The sequence below is a fragment of the Hevea brasiliensis genome, chromosome 14, assembly GCF_030052815.1.
Source record: "Hevea brasiliensis isolate MT/VB/25A 57/8 chromosome 14, ASM3005281v1, whole genome shotgun sequence".
Lineage (NCBI taxonomy): Eukaryota > Viridiplantae > Streptophyta > Magnoliopsida > Malpighiales > Euphorbiaceae > Hevea > Hevea brasiliensis.
The window spans coordinates 57,428,678-57,445,611 of record NC_079506.1 but is presented as its reverse complement, the minus strand read 5'-3'; the positions used below and the strand labels follow the sequence as shown (position 1 = coordinate 57,445,611).

The 16,934-nt window shown below is 32.0% G+C and overlaps 1 protein-coding gene across 1 annotated transcript; it reads right to left on the bottom strand.

Moving 5' to 3' along the window:
* Positions 1 to 1,344: 1,344 nt before the first annotated feature.
* Positions 1,345 to 8,447, bottom strand: LOC110665945 (protein DEFECTIVE IN MERISTEM SILENCING 3). Its single transcript, XM_021826275.2, has 8 exons — positions 8,010 to 8,447; positions 7,502 to 7,612; positions 7,226 to 7,340; positions 5,857 to 6,094; positions 5,283 to 5,474; positions 4,880 to 5,200; positions 4,242 to 4,467; positions 1,345 to 1,841 (listed from the first exon to the last, which is right to left on the bottom strand). Exons 2-8 carry the CDS (start codon positions 7,595 to 7,597, stop codon positions 1,806 to 1,808), a joined length of 1,224 nt encoding a protein of 407 aa, XP_021681967.2. The 5' UTR covers positions 7,598 to 7,612; positions 8,010 to 8,447; the 3' UTR covers positions 1,345 to 1,805.
* Positions 8,448 to 16,934: the final 8,487 nt, after the last annotated feature.

The window sequence follows — 16,934 nt, the reverse complement described above, 5'->3', positions numbered from 1 at the left end:
TAAAAAAGTCAAATCAAGTGGCATAATCACTGTTGAACAATATAGATGGGCTGTTGCATTATAGAGAGATTTTGAGAGAGAATTTTGGGTTAAAAAAAATAAAAAAAAAAAAGAATAAAAATGAAAATTGGTACTAAGAGTAAGAGAGCAGTGTTGGGTTCGAAGAATTTTGATGAAAAAAAAAATTATGGGTTTGATAAGTAGGGTGACGAAAAGAAGAAACGCAAAGGCAAAATGGAAAGATTTTTAAATTTAGAAGGGATTGAAATGTCTTGCAAGCATGAGGAGTCATGAGAATGACAGCTTGGTAATTTTAAGAAACTTAAAAATAAAAGGCTGGGAAGCTTTTAGGTGAGACACCAGGAGAGTGGAATAACAGGAAGGTAAAAGCTGTGGTTGGGCAATCTTCGAAGAAGCAAAAGGAGAGTGCTCGTCAAGTGACAGTTTATAGAGAGATGGAAGAGAGAAAAGGTCAGAGAGAGAAGAGACAAACAAAGACGCGGGTTATAACGTGAAACCTAATAAAGGAGGCAAGAGAGAATAAAACCGCAATTAGTTCAATTAACCCAGAATTTCAGTTTAGTCATGTACCTGCACCTTTTGCCAAGTTTAAAATTTGAGAAGCTTATTAATTGAGCATGAACTGGTTTTGAAAAGCAAATTAATCACCAAGACTAACTTTTGGTGGCCAAAATATGCATTCGGCTTTCAATTCGAGTTGTATTTCATTGCTGCACCAATTCTTCAAGTTGTATTTTATTGCTGCACGATTGCAGATTAGCCCGATCAGGTTTGGCGTGTGAAAGCTTGTTCCACCCACCCGCAATGCCCCCTGGAGGCTTCAACGAAGACCAAAGACCAAAAGTTCTGCATTGTGTAAAGGACGATAGGGGATGAGACAGTGCTCAACGACACAAAAACAGTGTCGTTTCTCGAGCTAATTTAGGAAGAGGGCTATGGGGTCTATTGCATCAACTCACCAACCACTTACCGAGTTTGAAATTCAACTAAAACCAAAATTGTACCCTTTAGAAATAATTGACCATAAATGGATGAAACTGATATCGAAGAACCAGCATAACTTGGGCTTAACTTGCCATTCGCCAAAAGCTCTACATGTGTAAATAACCATGTTCGTAATAAATCTGACACGCTTTTATAGAAATGTTCATGCTTCTGTAGACTAAAATAACAAAAGAAACCAACATTGCCACTGCCGGAAATCAGATTGAACCATCTGTACACGTGGATGATGGCTAATCTACTTTTTAACTCTTACACCATGTCCAACCAACACATTAGGCTATTCAAACATCCAAATTGAAAATTGAAGCTGCAAACTCATGGTTAAAAACATACCTGTTGATCATAAAACTGTTTCAGCAAGAATGTTACAAAATTAACAGCCTCGGATTATGACATGTATATACAATCTGGTTGACAGAGCACCAACAGAACTTAAATTCAGTGTCCTAAAACAAACAAAAGAAAGGGAGACTACAATTGATACGAACAGAACTTTAAGGAAAATCCATCTTCGTTGGACAATTGGGGATTAGAGCCTTCCCTCAAGCATATCAACAACTGAGGGAGGCCTATAAACCAGCTGTGCTTCAGGACACTGAATTTGCAGAATCAATTTACATCAGAAACTGAAAAATGCACGCTACCGTCTTGTAGCAAGACAATTCTTCATCCAGACCCAGAAAGTAGAACGGTTAAGAGAAATACTTCACTATAAATTGACAATGTCAGTCATTTGAGTTCCTATCCTCTTAAAAAACAGGATTTCTTCCGTCTAAATATCATCTGGGGTTGAAATTGTCATGTCCTGCTTGCATCTGATGCAGCCATTATATTAAAAACTATACATGAGAACTATATTATATACATTTTCTGGGAAATGCAACACAACTACATGAATAAAATTAATTCATTGCAATCTAATGCGTACAATATGAATAGTTCCAAACACTGACAACTAGTTAAGAGCAAATATCACTATCAACATGGCAGTCCATTCAACATTTTGCATTTAGACAGGTAGAAGTGCAACTGAAGATAGTATTAACCCACTGATTTACCACAAAAAATTATTTGCACAAGTTTCATTACCATTTTTTTTTTGGGCCTAAAGCATAAACCACAACCTTCGTGTACTATTTCAATTTCACCCAAATCTTTTATTTTTTGGCTAATTTACTGAATAGCAAAGTCGTTATCAATTTCACACAGTAGTCAAAATTGAAAATAAAAATAATATTTACTAAAATTAACTAAAAGTAATTTTTTAAGAAGTTTTTATTGTTTCCCTCTCTCTCCTCAATCCCCAACCTCAAACCTTTTCTCTCCTGCCATTCCCCTTCCCTCAGCCCCAAACCCAACCCACAACAGTGTAGCCAGTAGCCCTAGATTGGTTCAAGGACCAAAGATGGAAGGTGCAGCTAAATCAGATCGACGACTGTGGTTCTTGGCTTAGTAACGGTAAAATGGGGAGTGGAAAGATGCAGCTGAAGTGAGTCAAAGGACAAGTAGCAGGCAAGTGACATTCTCCAAAAGGAGCAGATTAATGAAAAATGCTTGAAATTTATCAATGCTCTGCCATGTGGATATTGCAGCAATCATATTCTGGCAGGCAAGATCTACAAGTTCTCAAGCTCTACATTGTCAAATTTTTTTAATATTTTCAGTGATGATGGTGACATCCAGAGGAAGTGCTTGCTCTAGCTTAACATTGTCATTGCATCCTTTTTCCATTTCATCTCCTTGAGCTGCTTCTCAGTTTCACCATACTTATTAGGTAAATTCAAAGCCACAGAAGATTAGAGTTGTAATGACCAGCATGGCTTTAAATCGTGGTCGTGGTCGCGGTCGCGGTCGCGGTCGCGGTCGCGGTAGCGGGGAGCGGAAATGGGTCTGTAACAACCGTAATGTAACAGTAACAGCCCATTGCTATGCAAATTTTTTTAAAAAATATGCAAAGTTCATGAAATGCATATATATTCAAAGATATAATTAAAGCTAAGATGTACAACTACATAATAAGCATAAATATATCAAATAAAGATATTAAATTTCTTATTTTTATACATCATTAATATTAATCAATTTAAAAAAAAAAAAAAAAAAACACCAAGTAGATGGTAAATAACTAACCTAATTACCACCAAAATGAGTGTCTAGGAGATACTAATTTACGCATAATTTAATGCAATTATGCATTACCTAAAATGATTTATGTAGTATGTACTAATTTATACATAAATATATCCATTAAATTCTTTGATATTATTTCCTAATTATTTATGTATTTACCTAAAAATGATTAAAAAAAATTCTAAGAATTAGAGAAAATAATCAATAACTAACTTATGATGCTCTTGAACTCAACTTTGTAGAGGATTGAAGTTGGAGGCCTTCACTTAGATTTGATTGTGGATGTGGAAGAGAGAGAGAGAGAGAGAGAGAATGTTGAGTTTGAGAATTGAGAGAAAATGGCAAAGACTTGAGACTTGAGAGAAAGTTAAGACTTAAGTATTTGAGTGATAGCCCATGGCTACTGAATGGCTAGTGAAAACTTACACACACACACAGAGTCTATGAGCTTTAACATAATAAATGAATAAGCCAAAAGAAGAAAGAATCCCTCTATAACAGATTAATTGCACTTTCACATGAGTGGAGCCAGCCATGGAGATGAAGTAGATGTGAAATAAAGCTGCAAATGCAAAGTTAGTCAGGTAACGGCAGATAACGGTCGGTGACGGCCATGACAGCTACAATTTTTAAAACCCGTTATTTAACAGGTGTAAAGGTCACAAAAGCCCGAAAAACTTGTTAACAGCCGTTATGTCAATTTTTTGAAACCATGATGACCAGGCCTTTTTTTCCAAAAATTTTTTACCTTTGATTAGTGGATTTTAGTGCATCTAGAGGTGACATACAATAATTTTCTTTTATTTGAAATCTTACCAAGCTACACCGCTAATGCATGCATGCATAAATCACACATATTTTGAGTATCATTAAATTCATACAAAGTCAATGGAAAAGTTCCTCCCAAAAGGACAGAGAAGCAAATAGAAATAGATTTAGATATAAGAATTTTGCTTGGTACTAAAGTTGTCACTTCACTAATATAATTGTACTATCATTTTCTATTAATTGGTGTATACTAACTTAAATTTCATGACAGTTACTTCCACTGCAAACTGATAATTCAGATATGTTCAAGGCATTACCTGAGTTGCGTATGCTGAGCTTTCAGCCAGAAACTTAACAAACTCTTCCTTCTTCCTCTCAAAGCTGTACTTTGCAGCATTCAGCAGTGATTGTTCTCGCTTAACATCCTCCATCAATTTGTCCTTTTTCCATTTCATCCCCGAGAGCTGCTTCTCAGTTTCACTGTAGTTGTCAGGTAAATTCGCAGCCAGAGAAGGTTTTGGGAATCTTACATCCACATCATTCCTACAGATTAATAATTTCCAGAGTAAAGATTAACCTCATTACAAATTAATATGCATAAAGAAAATTAAAAAAAAAAAAAAAAAAAAAGAACACTTGAAGTTAGGATCTAGTGAAACATGCTATCCACTTGTAAGATGTATATATATGATGCAAGGTAAAAAAATCTAAAACCTCAATGGTCAATCATCCCAGATAACATATTGCAGGATAGTCTAGGGGTAACATTGCATAACTCCACACAACCTATAATCTATTATAGTTCAGAAAGGTCCTTTCTTGAAGCTTTTGAATCACATGAATGCTGAAAACATATTTTCAAGTACAAACCCATAACAAAAATACAGTAAAATAATGATGCTCAAGATGCAATTAGAAATAAAATGTCATCACTTCTGAAAGAAAAGCTGCTTACCGATTGCCTAGGGAAAATAAACCAGTAGCCTTAATCATCCCTCCATCCAATGAAATGGCTCCATCAGTTATACAAGGAAGAGCAAGCAACATGTCTTCCCTACTTTTATAAACTTGCAGACGAGAGAACAGGTTATAGAATAGAGTCTCCCGGAGGCCATATCCACTGGATGTGACATAAAACAAGCTTGTAGAATCCACATGGATCATATTTACAGCAAAGCCAATAAATCCAGGTGGGCACTCCCCATTGGGCAATTTTGGATTTAGAAGATCAAGCCTCCTTTGTGGGTCATCAGCCATAAATTCGCCGCAAAAAGGTCTACAAAAGGGGAAAAAATGCTTTTGGAATTTTTACAAACTGAAATTCTAGGTTGCAAAAAGACATATTAAGAGATTCATGCCTTAAATTTTCAAGACAAATGACAAGAAATCGACCACTCAGAGCCCTCCCAATAGAAGCACCAAGGCCATGAAGACCAGAGTCATTATTTATGTGGCCTTCTTTGTCATATGTTTCAAGAGCTGTAACACCTTCATAAGTCTTACAGACAATTGCCAACATAGTCTCTACTCCTAAGTACTCTGAAAGAAGCCTGCAATCAAGAGAAATAAGAAAAAGTAAATCAAGAATGGTGCAGATAAATAACAATTAAATTATCAAGCTGCCCCTCAATTAAGATAAAACACCAGCAAGACATAAAATAGGGAGTTCATAGCATTTGTTTAAACCTAAAACTGGTTTCCTATCTTTTTTTATTTGGAAGAACTAAAATCCACCACCTATTTTCAGAAACCAAGCACAGTCCACTTATGTCAGCAATGAATTCAACAGATTCTATTTCATTAAATAACATGCTACTATGGGTTATTTCATTGGTAAAACAGCATAATAAACACCCAATAAGAGGTCAAAACAGAGTAAACTTCACAGTTCCTGAAATATTGATAAAAAATAACATGTAAACTTCAACTGACCTGCTAAGGTTATCATCATTGACTTTGCCAAGCGTAGCAACAATGCCAAGCACATCCTTGGTCAATGTAAGATGAGAAGCACAAGTGCCATAGTGCAATCTCAGCTGACACAGAATGCCTGCAGCAGACTTTTCATGCTGTAGAATCTGTTCTGTCGTTTCCTCCTCACTCTGATTGGACGAGCGGCGATCATTTTCAATGTTAGGCTGGGTTGCAGAATGATACTTACCAAGAATAACTGAGAGAAAACTGGTTAGTAGAGAAAATGTAGGAAAAGCAATATGTACCATATAGGAAAATAAAGTAACCAATTTCCAGAAAGAATTGTTCAATACAACTTTTTCTTCCAAATTGAACACCATTGACATGAAATTGAAATCAGTGTTGTCAAAAGTGCTAGGCACTACCCGAGGAGCTAGGCGCTTGCCCAAGCAAAGTGAGGCATTAATTTATTCTAAAATAATAAATAATTAAATATACAATGTAAAAAGTCAAACACATTACACAATCAATAAATTACCAAATTTCATATTCATATTTCATAATATATTATATGTTTTAAACTTCAAGATCAAAACCATTCCTCTAACAACACAGAATGTTAAAGCAAACACCATAAACCACATAATATAATTTAGAATTCCATATGCATTGTTCAATTTCATTCATCATGTCATCCAAACTCAAAATCCTAATTCTCTAGTTATCATTTTTTCTCACCCTTTGGATGCCAAAAGATGAAAACAAAAATCAGGTTAGCTTTTCTCTTTCACAACTTTTCTTTTTTCTTTTTTTAATTCCTCACCTTTTTCTTGCCTAGGGGTGCCTGGTGCCGCCCTGCATGGGCCTCGTCTGAGCACCTAGTTGAAGACACCTTGCCTGGAGGCGTCCCAGGCAAGGTTGCCCAACCAAGGCACCTGGGCAAGCGCCTGGGCACCTCTTGACAAACACTAGTTGAAATTATACTACTATTTTTCTTTTTTGAACAAGAGATTATACTACTTTTATCCACATCATTTGGAGTCCATATAGGGAGAAACATTCATGACCAACTACAATATTTATTTATCTAAATAAAATAAATTTAAAACATTGAGACAGTGTGAATATCGAGTCCTAAGCAATGCAAGAAGGTCCATAGCTATCTGGAGAATCAATTATTGATGATCAACAACTGCAAAAGGGCTAGATTGCATTTGAAAAGTGAGCAGACTATATGGTAACATTGTGTTTAATAGGTAAATTGCATGATATGTTTGAATGTAACTACATCCAAGTTAAGGCATGTACTTAACAATTTTCATTAGTTTTGATTGTTTTGAAATTTTAACAAGTATTTAAGGGATAGGCATATAAAATAAGAAAGTACCTTGCAAGTCCAGAATGGAATCTTCTAATTTATTTTTCTCATTTTTCAGAAACTTTACATTATTCTCATGCTGCTTGATTTTGAGTCCCAACACGTGTAGATCATCTTGAAGCTTCTGCGCATGTTACATAATTCCAGGGATAATTTATTAGATCTATTTCTGAGCAAATACTATTAAAAGGTGACGCACAAGCAGTGAGCTTAAAAACCATAACCACATTTTCATTGCCAGACACAGTAGAAAAAATTTGTAAAAATGCTATGTTACTTCAAAACCTTAGAAGCGTAGATTATGGATTGCGACTGTAAAAATTCGCCATTTTGCACATCATCCCTTGGAATAATACTAGTTTCCTTCTGATCAACTTGCATCAGAGCTGGTAAGTCCTGCAGAAATAATCTCTTTCTAAGAATTGAAAGCTAAAATAAGAGGAAACCACATAAATTAGAAAAATAAAATAGAGCCTATATTTCTTCATGACCTCATTGAGTAGAAAACTAATAGGTTAATATTTTATCTTATGTAAATTGGTAATGCATGGCAAATTTGTATGACAAGAAAATACCGAAAAAAAAAAACAGAAAAGAAAATTTTATTTGAAATAAAAGGAAAACAAAAACATTATCTTCTATTCACTCAGAGATCACAAAGAAATTTATCAATTACCCACCATAAGGAAATTAGGAGAATGAACAATAGAGAGTGGATAAATGGCAAACGAAGGCAAAAAAATAAAAGGCATAATTAACCAAAATAAGAAGTTGAAATTAGTAGAAAACTTACAAAAATAGACGTGCATGTCAAATTAGTGGACTGGATAGTAGAGATGCTGTGTTTGATATTTTCTATTTCCTAATTTCTTCGAAAATGGGAATGTATTGCTGCCATCTTGTTAATTCCATAGATTTTTTCGTTGAGAAGAAGACAACAAAGGAATTGTTGTCTAGGGTTAGGATAACTTTTTCTGTTGAAAAACTGAGAAGTAGGAGAACACGGAAAAGGACAGGGAGTATGGGTTAGGGTTAGATTGGGCGTTGGGGAAAGAGGCGACAGAGAGGAGTGAGAAAAAGGAAAACAAAGCGATTGAAGATTGTGATGCGGTGGCTGTCATGCATGGAGAGATTAAGGGCTGGAGGTGGTGGCGCCGGAAGTTATGGCTGTTATGGTTTAGGGTTAGAAGGCAAAGAAAAAAGATGGAAGACAGAGAAGGGCATGAGTTTTAGAATAAGATATGTTTATAGCCTAACTTGGACGGCAGAGATGCAAAACAAGTTTAATCCAACGGCGTACAATTATGAAACGTGCTATTTGGTTGACGCGGACTTCATTTCATGGTGATTTATGTCTGTTTTATCCATGCATCATAAAAATTATTTATTATTTTAAGAAATATTATTTTTTTATTATTTTTGTGCAATTTTTAGATATAATGCAAAAAATTTTACCTTTTTATCTTTTATAATTATAATTAATTTATATTTTTAATTCTAAGTAAATTAGAAAGATTAATTTTTATATTTTAAGAATATATTTATTTTAAAATTAATACATGGCATAATTTTAACCATTTAATTTCTTCAATTTTGATATTAGACTATGAAAATAATTAGTCTTAAAAATTAATTAAAATAGTTAAAAAGTAAAATAATTGCTATAATTGAAAATTTAAAAAAATAAATTTAATAATTAACAATTAAAACATAACTTATGCTATAAGTCTAATGATTAAAATAAGTAAATAAATAAATAAATATATATATATATATATAAAAGGCAGATTTTTCTTAATAATGTCACATAAAATTCTAAAGTTATCATATTTACGTTAAGTGATAATTTTAATTTTTATATATATATAATAGATAAATTTTTCTTTAATATTATCAAATAAAATTATACAGTTATTACATTTATGCCAAATGATAAATTTTAATTGAATTTGTAAATAGTTATAATATATAATTATTATAGAATTTAATTTTCTAAATATAATTCTTAATTAATTTAATTTTTAAAATTTAAATAATAAAAAAGTATTAATTACTAAATATAATTATTAATTTATTAAATTTTTTTATTTCTTAAACATCTTTAATAAATAATTATTATAAAATTTAATTTTTTAAATATAATTGGTTAATTAATTTAATCTTCTAAATTTATATATACATAAAGCAGATAGATTTTTTCTTGTATTGCTACATAGTATTCTAAAGCCAACACATTTTTGGCAAGTGATAATTTTAAATTTATCTATATATATAAAGTAAGTTGGTTTTTCCATGTTATTGTCGCATAAGATGTCAAAGCTATCACATTTATACAAAATGACAATTTTAAATTGAATTGAAATCAACATGTTTTCTCCTATAGCAGAATTTCAAAGCTATCATATTAATGTCAAGTAACACATTTTAATTGAATTTATAAATAGTTGTAATATATATTATTTTAGAATTTAATTTTCTAAATATAATTTTTAATTAATTTAATATTTTAAATTTAAATAATAAAAAAGTATTAATTACTAAATGTAATTATTAATTTATTGACTTTTTTTTTATATTTTCTAAACAGTTATAATATATAATTATTATAGAATTTGTAATGACCTAACCTAGGGATTGTTACTGATGTTAGAAAACAGGTCAGTTTAAGGCAATATGTCAGTTTAAGGTTGCCAGAACTCATAGCAAGTGTTTACTAGTTTACAATCCCGAAAGTATACAGATCATGAACAAGTAATATAGTAGTAAATAATGTATCATTCCCATAAGGAATTGTAAGTACCAAGCTAAACAACAACTTTAATTGTTAAGACTACCAAATATAATAAGAGATATTTAAATTAAACTAAATTAAACTAACTAAAGCTGTTGAGAATAAAAGAAGGCAAAGCAGTAAACTTAAATTTAGAAAGCAATTCATGAAAATAATTCCAAAATCAGGATTTCACACTTCAACTTTGTCATGGACTTAACCTTATCTATTCAACAAATTGAGAATTGTTACTTTGATGAAAATTAATGCTAAGATATTTTAAGTCCTCTCTCAAGGCACCTAAGGTATATTTTAATTAATCTGAATCTTACTTTTATGGCTATCAATTTTAATTCCTTTAAGCTATTTAATTAATTATGGAACTCCATCAAGGATTTTAGCCTATCTCTAGGTCAAATTTCCTAAGTTCAAAATCATGATTTTCAATACTAATCTTTACCTTTCAGTTCTTCAATTAGTATTTTATATCATAACTAAGTGGGTACTAATATATAGCATGCATTACGAATACAAAACATTGAATCAAAGAATAAAACTCAGATTTATTAAATAATTTCAATATCGATTCATAACAGAATTTGAGAGTGCTACTTCCCTAATCCTAGAATTAAACAAACTACTCAATCATGGTGAGTTTAACAAGCATAATGTGTCACACCTTATCTTTACATAAGATATGACATGATCCCATAATATATCCAATGAATTATTGAACTTTACCTATTGATAATCCATTAAATATATTACAAGGAATTTTGAACAATTTCAATTCCTTTTAAAGTGAAAAGAGATGATAAATAATCATTAAATAACTTTTTATTTGGGGTTTATATCATAACAATAATTTAAGGTCTTTTTGAAATTTCTAAATTTTTTACAGAAATTTTGACAGAGTTCCGTCTATAAATTGAAAAAACAGTTCTTCAAAACCTATTAAAAACACTCCCAATATACATTTTAACCACAACTTTAGTAATTTCAACACAATTCGATCCCTTCAACTCAATTAAAAATAATAATTCATTATTTGAAAAATTCAGAAGGACTTAGGCATTTTATTAATAAGAAATAACAAGTTTACAATTCAAATATTTACACTGATTAAAAATAAAATTCTAAAATCTTTACACAACTGCTCAAGTTTGTTACGTACATACACACAGATACATATACATTAAAAAAAAAATCTATAAGGGTATAATCTATATACCAGATAATGACTCCAAAATACTGATCACTCCATGTCACAAGCAGTCTACTCTACTGTTTTATCCGCCTCTTTACTTGCGACAACGTAAATAAGCTATCGTTGAGCCAAAGACTCAGTGGTGCATAACTTTTAAAAATAATAATAATAATAATTTACACATCAATATAAATCACAACCTTCCAAACTAAATCAATTGAAATGTTAACGCATATAAAATCATGCTTTATTTCTGAAGCCAGAGAGTCACTTAACAAAAACAAATTTTATTCCGTAAATCATAAAACAAAAATTCTGAAAAGTCAATAGTTTTGATCATGACACGAATATCTAATTCGTCCCATTAACTAATGGTTAATGGAGAATGCAAAGGCTAGCTAGCACATATATATGAGTAATAATTCAATTTATCATAAACTGGCACACACCTCAACACTTCAGCCAGAGACGGAATACAATCCAATTCGTCTAACTAGGCAAACTAGTGAGGAATTCAAAACACATAGTCATGTCAACTGCGGTTTCAAACCATTTCAAAAGTTTTCCAAGCATCAAAGTATTCATCAAATCACATTCTTATTTTATTCAAATTAATTTCCCAAAAATGGCTAACAACACATAAATTTTCAATCAAGATATTTAATGTAATAAAATTCATTAACTATTTTCACAATTGATTCAGTACAAAATTCAATGTGAAAAACAAAAGAAATTAGTTGTTGTGCACAAACCTCTTTAGCTAATCTTGACTTGATCTAACTTTTTCCTCTTCCTTGGATGACTCATTACTAACTGAAACATATAATTAAAGTATTTCAATATCTATCCAAATCATTTCTACTAATTAATCCAACAATTGAATTTTGCATACTTAATTTTACTTATAAATTCTCTTAAATATTGAGTTCTTTGCATTTGATATTATTGTTATTACTATTCACATTACTATTCATTCAAAATGTTGACTTTTTTTATAATTAATAGGTATATAATTTCTAAACACATGGTCCTAACACATTTTGGATCACAATTTTATTAGCATTGATTGTCAATTATAATTCAAGGCTTATTATGAGTAATTTCAAAATTTCAATTTTTATTACTAATGTTTATTATTCCATTGGACCAATTCACAGTGGAAATTGGGCTAAACTTTTCTTCATCAAAGTTGTTTCTTAATGTCTCTACTTTAATTCTCCTTTTGAATCACTTCATTTAGATTTTTGTAGCTCAAGTTATGGCATTTTTACCATAACTGGCCGGATTGGTCCTTGTCCAGAATTTCTGGGCAAATTTTGGTTCTGATAGTTTTGATGACCTAATTTTAGTTAGTAATTTAATTAGGTTATGGTCAGAATTTGAGTTTCTATTCTTCATAAAAGTTGTTCTACTATGTCTAAGCTTTCTAATGGTTTAAAAATCAGGTCATTTAGACCTCTCTACACAAAGTTATGACCATTTAAATATGTACTATGTCACACCCTACCCCTCTGTAAGGCATAACATGATCCCGTAGTATACCTAATGAATTACCAACTTCGTCTACTGATAACCCATTAAATACACTACAAGGGATTTTAAAACTTTTCTTCTTTTTACAGTGGTGAGCACTATTTACAGGAGTTAAAAAAAATTTTTGAACTGAAGTGAAACAGCTAACACATTTGAATATTAGTAATTTCTGTAAAAATTTTGGCAGAGTGCCATCTATATTTCTCAATCTCAAACTCCAATGTTTAATCAATACAATATGTTTCTCAACTCAAATCAACAATAATTGTGACACCCCTTACCCGTCTACAGTGTAGCCGAGCAAGTTATGCCACTCAGTGTACCGGAGCACCAATTCATATTTCTATTATAATTTATCCCTTTTAATTCATTTATTTACAATTTTGATAAATCTGCATTTTTCTGCAAATTTTATAGAAAATCCGACAGTGTGCCGGCTGTAAATTGAAAAAACAGTTCTTCTGAACCTGTGAAAAACACTTCCAATAATTTCTAATCATTCTCAAACTCCATTTGTATCACATCAATTTACAACAATTTCTTAACAATTCCTCCATTTGTCATTCATTCATTTCACATCATCATTAGGCTCAAATCATAAATAAATTCTCATATGTTATTTATAATCACAAGTTACAAGTACTTACATTAATACAAAATTATATTACATTTGTTTCAAATACATATGATAAAATAAGAGTTTAATTATAAAATTTACAAAAATCACAAAATACAAAATGGGACCTAGTGTCCTACCAATGCACTATAGTCTGTGAGGTGACACGGACACTATGTAGAACTGTGAACGGCCTTACCCAATTTGTGGTCTACTGGGCCCTCTGTCCAAATCTTCAGTACCTACGCGTTGCAAAAGCGACGCGCTAAGCATAAAGCTTAGTGGTGCCAATAATACAAGAAAATATAATATGCAAATAAAAATAATAATTTTCTAGTTATTATGTTCATAAAAAAAATAATTACTAACTTATTATTTAGTCGAAGGCTAATTATATTTTATGATATTAACTTCTTCATGCATTTTGTTAATTGTTTTCTTGATGATTTTGAGCTTCTTTGTATTTTATTATAATCATTCTTAATATTTAATTTTCGTATTTTCTTTAATAATCAGTTCAATTACAATTATACTTTTCCATGCCCAAGTAACCTATACAAGTTGACTGGACTGGATAAACGGGCAAACTAGTACTGGGTACCAGGTACCTCGGGCCGTCACACCATTGGTCACAATGTGTCTCCTAGTGTGCAAATAGAATGGCTAATAAGCCATAAAAGCAATAAGGCATAAAGCCAAGTATAACATCATAATCAGTATAGCCATAGGCTATCATCACAGAATGGCAATGAAGCCATACATCATACGCAGTACTGCTATCAAAACCCTATTGGCATGCCAACCTATCCAAACCAATCACATTAGGCCTACTAGGGCATTTTTCACTTTTAAGTTTCACAATTTTTGAATTTCAAGTTTGAATATTACTATTCATTTCATTAGTCAACTAAAATGTTGACTTTTGCATAGACAATAGGTACATTGGTTTTAATACTCCTAACATACCATATTTTGCATTCAAAATTTGTTGGTATTAGTTGCCAATACCATTTCTAAGCTTAATGTTAATTGGGCAGAATTTTCAGTTTTCATGCTTTGTATTTACTGTTCTATTGGTCATTTTTGCAGTGGGAATTTGGCAAAATGATCAACATGAAAGTTGTTCTTTATTTTGTCTAGTTGAATTTCTTTTTTTGAATCACTCCATTTGGAGTTTTGTAACTCAAGTTATGGCCCAAAAACCACAACTGGCCGGATTGAAATTTTTCCAGAATTTCTGGACTGAACGAATCTATAGTGTTAGGAACAGTGATTACAACTCACTTTTTGAATATGTTCTGGTCATAATTTAGGTTAGGTTTCTTCATGAAAATTGTAGATCTATATCTCAGCTTATTGCTGGTAAAATTTCAGGTCAATTGGACCTTTCTACACTGAGTTATGGCCAAATGACCAAACACTGTTCATTTGGTCATTTTGCCCAGGCAGAATGCAGGTCACCCGAATTAGGACAATCTTTTGGTCCACTAAATTTGGTTTTCTGGGCATGGTTTCTTCACCAAAGTTGTGCCATTATGTATCTAGTTTCATGTCCAATTGGCCTTGCACCAATTGAACCTCTACAATTCAAGTTATTGCTGTCCAAACCTGCTGAACTCATGATCAGTCCTACAGGTCACCAAGGGCAGCCACACCAAGTTCCAATCCCACTACACAATGCACTTCATTTTTTATTCAAACAATACCAAATGGTCACTAATTGACCATTAAAACCTACTTTCATTATGACATGTTCAAAGTCTCATTTTTCACCCCAAACCCTAACTCAAATATCACAAACCATGCATTATCATGGCATTTCATCACTCCACTTACAAGATGCATATCAAGGGCAGCCATACTAGCCTTTTAACTTCATTAAACTCATCACAATCAAACCCTAACCATGGCTGCCGAAAATAAGGGATGGCATACAAGTGGTATTTAACAAATTTTCTTTGTAATTTACACTCATTCAAGTCCTTAAACATGAATTCAAAGTAAAAATTAAGGTTAGGTCACTAACCTCTATGGAGTGAAATTTCCCCACTTGCTAGGGTTCTTGTTTTCCCTTTCTTTTTGCTCCCAAAAGAATCACCAAGATGCAAGAATATTTTTTGTGTTGCTAGGTTAGGGTTTTGTTGGGTAGAAGTTAGTAAAATCAAGCTTTGAAAAGCTTGCAAATGGGTAGCTATGGTGAAGGTTCACGGCAAAGAAGAAAGAAGAAGAAGAAGTTCTGATTTTTTTTTTCAATTTTTAGCCCATTTTGTCTTTTTTAAATAAGTTTATGTCATGTGTCAACATTAGGTTGGTTGGGAAAATCTTAATGACATCATTATGATGTCATAAGTCTATTTTTTTTCATTTTCTCTCCATTTCTTGTCTATTTAATTTCAATTAAATTTTTAACAACATTCATTCATATTTTATGTTATATAAATTATTTATTTAACTGAACAAGTTGGCGAAAAATCATATTTGTAGACGAAATGACCAAAATGCCCTCCGTTTGGCTTAACGAGCCAAAATTATCTGTACCAATTAAAAAATTTTTCTAAGCATTTTCTTGGCATTCTAATACCATAAAAACCTCAATGACCCTTCTCTGGAGTCCCAACCTGGGTTTAGGGCTCCTAGTTGCGAGAACCGCAACTTCTCACTAGGTTACCCATCGCTAGGGCACCAGCTCATTTAACTTAGTTATATTTTATTTCTAAAATTTTTCCTAAATTTTTCTTACCATTATTTGAGTTATTCTTGACTCCTCACTTTAGTCTAAATATTTTTCCAGACGTTCTAGCTGTTCAGACTGACACCGATCACCGAAACAGTAGAATGTGCAGAATTGCTACAGTGAGGGCGTTACAATAATTTTTCAATATTTCCAAAGATTGAGATAAAAGAAATATAGTACAAATTTTATAAACCAAAATAATTCACAATTTATTTTACAACTTCAATATACATTTTTAATTTACAACTGCTCAAAACCAAGAACACTATATACATACAGTGAACATACATTACAATACAAAATGCAGAATATGGTATACTCAATATACCCGATGATCTCTCAGTGTTGCTCTAGTAGCCTAGTCTGCTGCCCTATCAGTCTGTCTACCTGTGACAGCAATGAAAAGCTATCGCTGAGACAATGTCTCAGTGGTGCACAACATTAACCAAATACAACTTTAAAACACAAATCATAAGTCATATAAATAGTGGATACTTAAACCATAGTTAAATTTAAAGACAATGAATGTCATAAAGAATTTAAACTCCATTTCACAATATCACAATAAATCTCAATAAATCAAAACATGGTTAAATTCAAAAGACAGTGAATGTCAATAAGAATTTAAACTCCATTTCACAATCTCACAATACATATCAATAAATCACACACAACTTAATCATGTTCCAAAGTTCAATTCGTCCCAAAAGCCGATGGCCAATGAGGAATAACATAGCTAGCTAGCAAAAATATGAGTACTCATTCTATTCGTCCTCAACAGGCACACACCTCAACACTTCAGCCAGAGAGGGAATTCAATTCGTCCCACTAGACAAGCTAGCGAGGAATTCAATCAAT